This window comes from Egretta garzetta, unplaced genomic scaffold, assembly GCF_000687185.1.
Source record: "Egretta garzetta isolate BGI_Z169 unplaced genomic scaffold, ASM68718v1 scaffold271, whole genome shotgun sequence".
Lineage (NCBI taxonomy): Eukaryota > Metazoa > Chordata > Aves > Pelecaniformes > Ardeidae > Egretta > Egretta garzetta.
Window position 1 is genome coordinate 21334 of NW_009258669.1, and position 1576 is coordinate 22909.

A 1576-nucleotide genomic window follows, 5' to 3' on the forward strand; every position below is an offset into this window, starting at 1 on the left:
GGGGAGCATCGTCTCCGGGCGGTGGCACCGCGTGGGAGGAGCGGAGCGATTTACAGGAGGAATTTTTTTAATAAAGTAGCTGCAAGGAGACGGTCGTGGTGGGTGCGTGCTCTGTAGCCTTCGGCCTGCACCTCCTAGCCCGTCGTGTTGGCTTTCAGGAAGCCCCCTGCCTCACCCGCCGCACGCACAGGCGTGCGCGTCCGCAGGCACACGCAGGACAATTCTATAGTCACAAAATTCCCTGAGAATATGGGAAGAATCAAGTAACTGCGGAACTGCCTCTGATGAACCTCCAATTTGGCTGGATTGCCTTAGGGTTTTTTTGAGGTGATACTTACATTATCCAGTAAAACAGCCAAGCTGTTTTAAAACTTGGTGTTATATGTACGTTAGATATACCTATGTTAGAAAAAGACGTATCATCACCAAAGGAGAAGTCAGGGCAAAATGTGTTCAGACCTGTGACTGTGGTCTAAGTGCAGAACAGTGCAGTGAGAATTTAACCTCACCATTTGTGAGGCTTCAGACAAATTTCAGATTCATACGCCTTGTTCTAGAGAATGCCGTCGCTTGTTTTCACGTAAAATTGTCGAGTGACAGCTGAGCTTGGAAAACCCCACGGAAATCAGCTCTTCAAATAAGCGGCATGCAGAGCAAGGGGCAGTTCAGTTTTGTAGTTTTAGGATGATTTCTTTCTAGACTGCTGCTCTACTGAGTACACAGGGATTTTGAAATAAAAGGCCGCCTGTGTGTGGAGGTCCTCTGTCACTCTCTGTTCATTCCATTCCTGTGATTGCTGCGATGGCAGTGTGAAAATTCCCCTGCAAATGGGCACATCAGTTGCACAATCCTTGTGTTCAAACTTAGTATGAGTGCGGTTTCACCTGCACTTCCACTCAGCGCGCACCAGCTTGTTTTGCAGGACTGCGGAGCAGACTGTGCTAAGTTCCAGAAGAGTGAACTGGAGTACAAATTCAACAAGAAAGCTTTAGAAAGGCCCTACACCTCTAAACACTCCTGGGGAAAGACCTACGGGGAGCACAAGCGCCACTTGGAGTTTAGTCATGACCAATATAGAGAGCTCAAGAAATACGCAGAAGAGATTGGCATCTTCTTCACAGCTTCTGGCATGGATGAGGTATGTAAGCCATACTGGAGTAACAGGCAGACTCTAGCTGTTGTGTCTACTGGTTATTACTTAAATGCAATAGTTCTTACATAAAAAGAATACTTAAATACGTGTGAACATTGAATTTCTAAATGAGGAAACTAGAGAATTGTACTTCTGCCCGTTCACTTGTGTCTCTACAATGGTTGAGTAGATGGCTGAATGTTTTGGAAGACCTACCATGTATGCAGAGGTATTTATGCATGTAAATCGTGCTATGCAGAGGTAAATCATGTTAGAGACAAGGCCTCAGTTGAACCCCATAAACAATCAAGGCTTTGAGAGTTTAGGTCAAGACTGCAATCTGATTGTTGTCCAGTGTTGCCTGGTATATTGGCTCTGAGCATTTCCAACTTCCCTCTGTATTTAAACCAGACTCCTTTCTCAGCTTTATTGCTTTTACTTCCC

The 1576-nt window shown here is 45.6% G+C and overlaps 1 protein-coding gene across 2 annotated transcripts in view; it reads left to right on the top strand.

The window, feature by feature from the left end:
* Positions 1–98: 98 nt before the first annotated feature.
* The window catches only part of NANS (N-acetylneuraminate synthase), a 9210-nt gene continuing 7732 nt past the window's right edge, over positions 99–1576 (top strand). For both annotated transcript variants that reach the window (XR_004841153.1, XM_009648633.2), the window contains exon 1: positions 99–1138. Coding sequence is in view for 1 of the 2 variants with exons in the window: in XM_009648633.2 (XP_009646928.1) it covers positions 869–1138 (270 nt within the window). In the remaining variant the exon portion in view is untranslated. The remainder of the gene's footprint in view (positions 1139–1576) is intronic.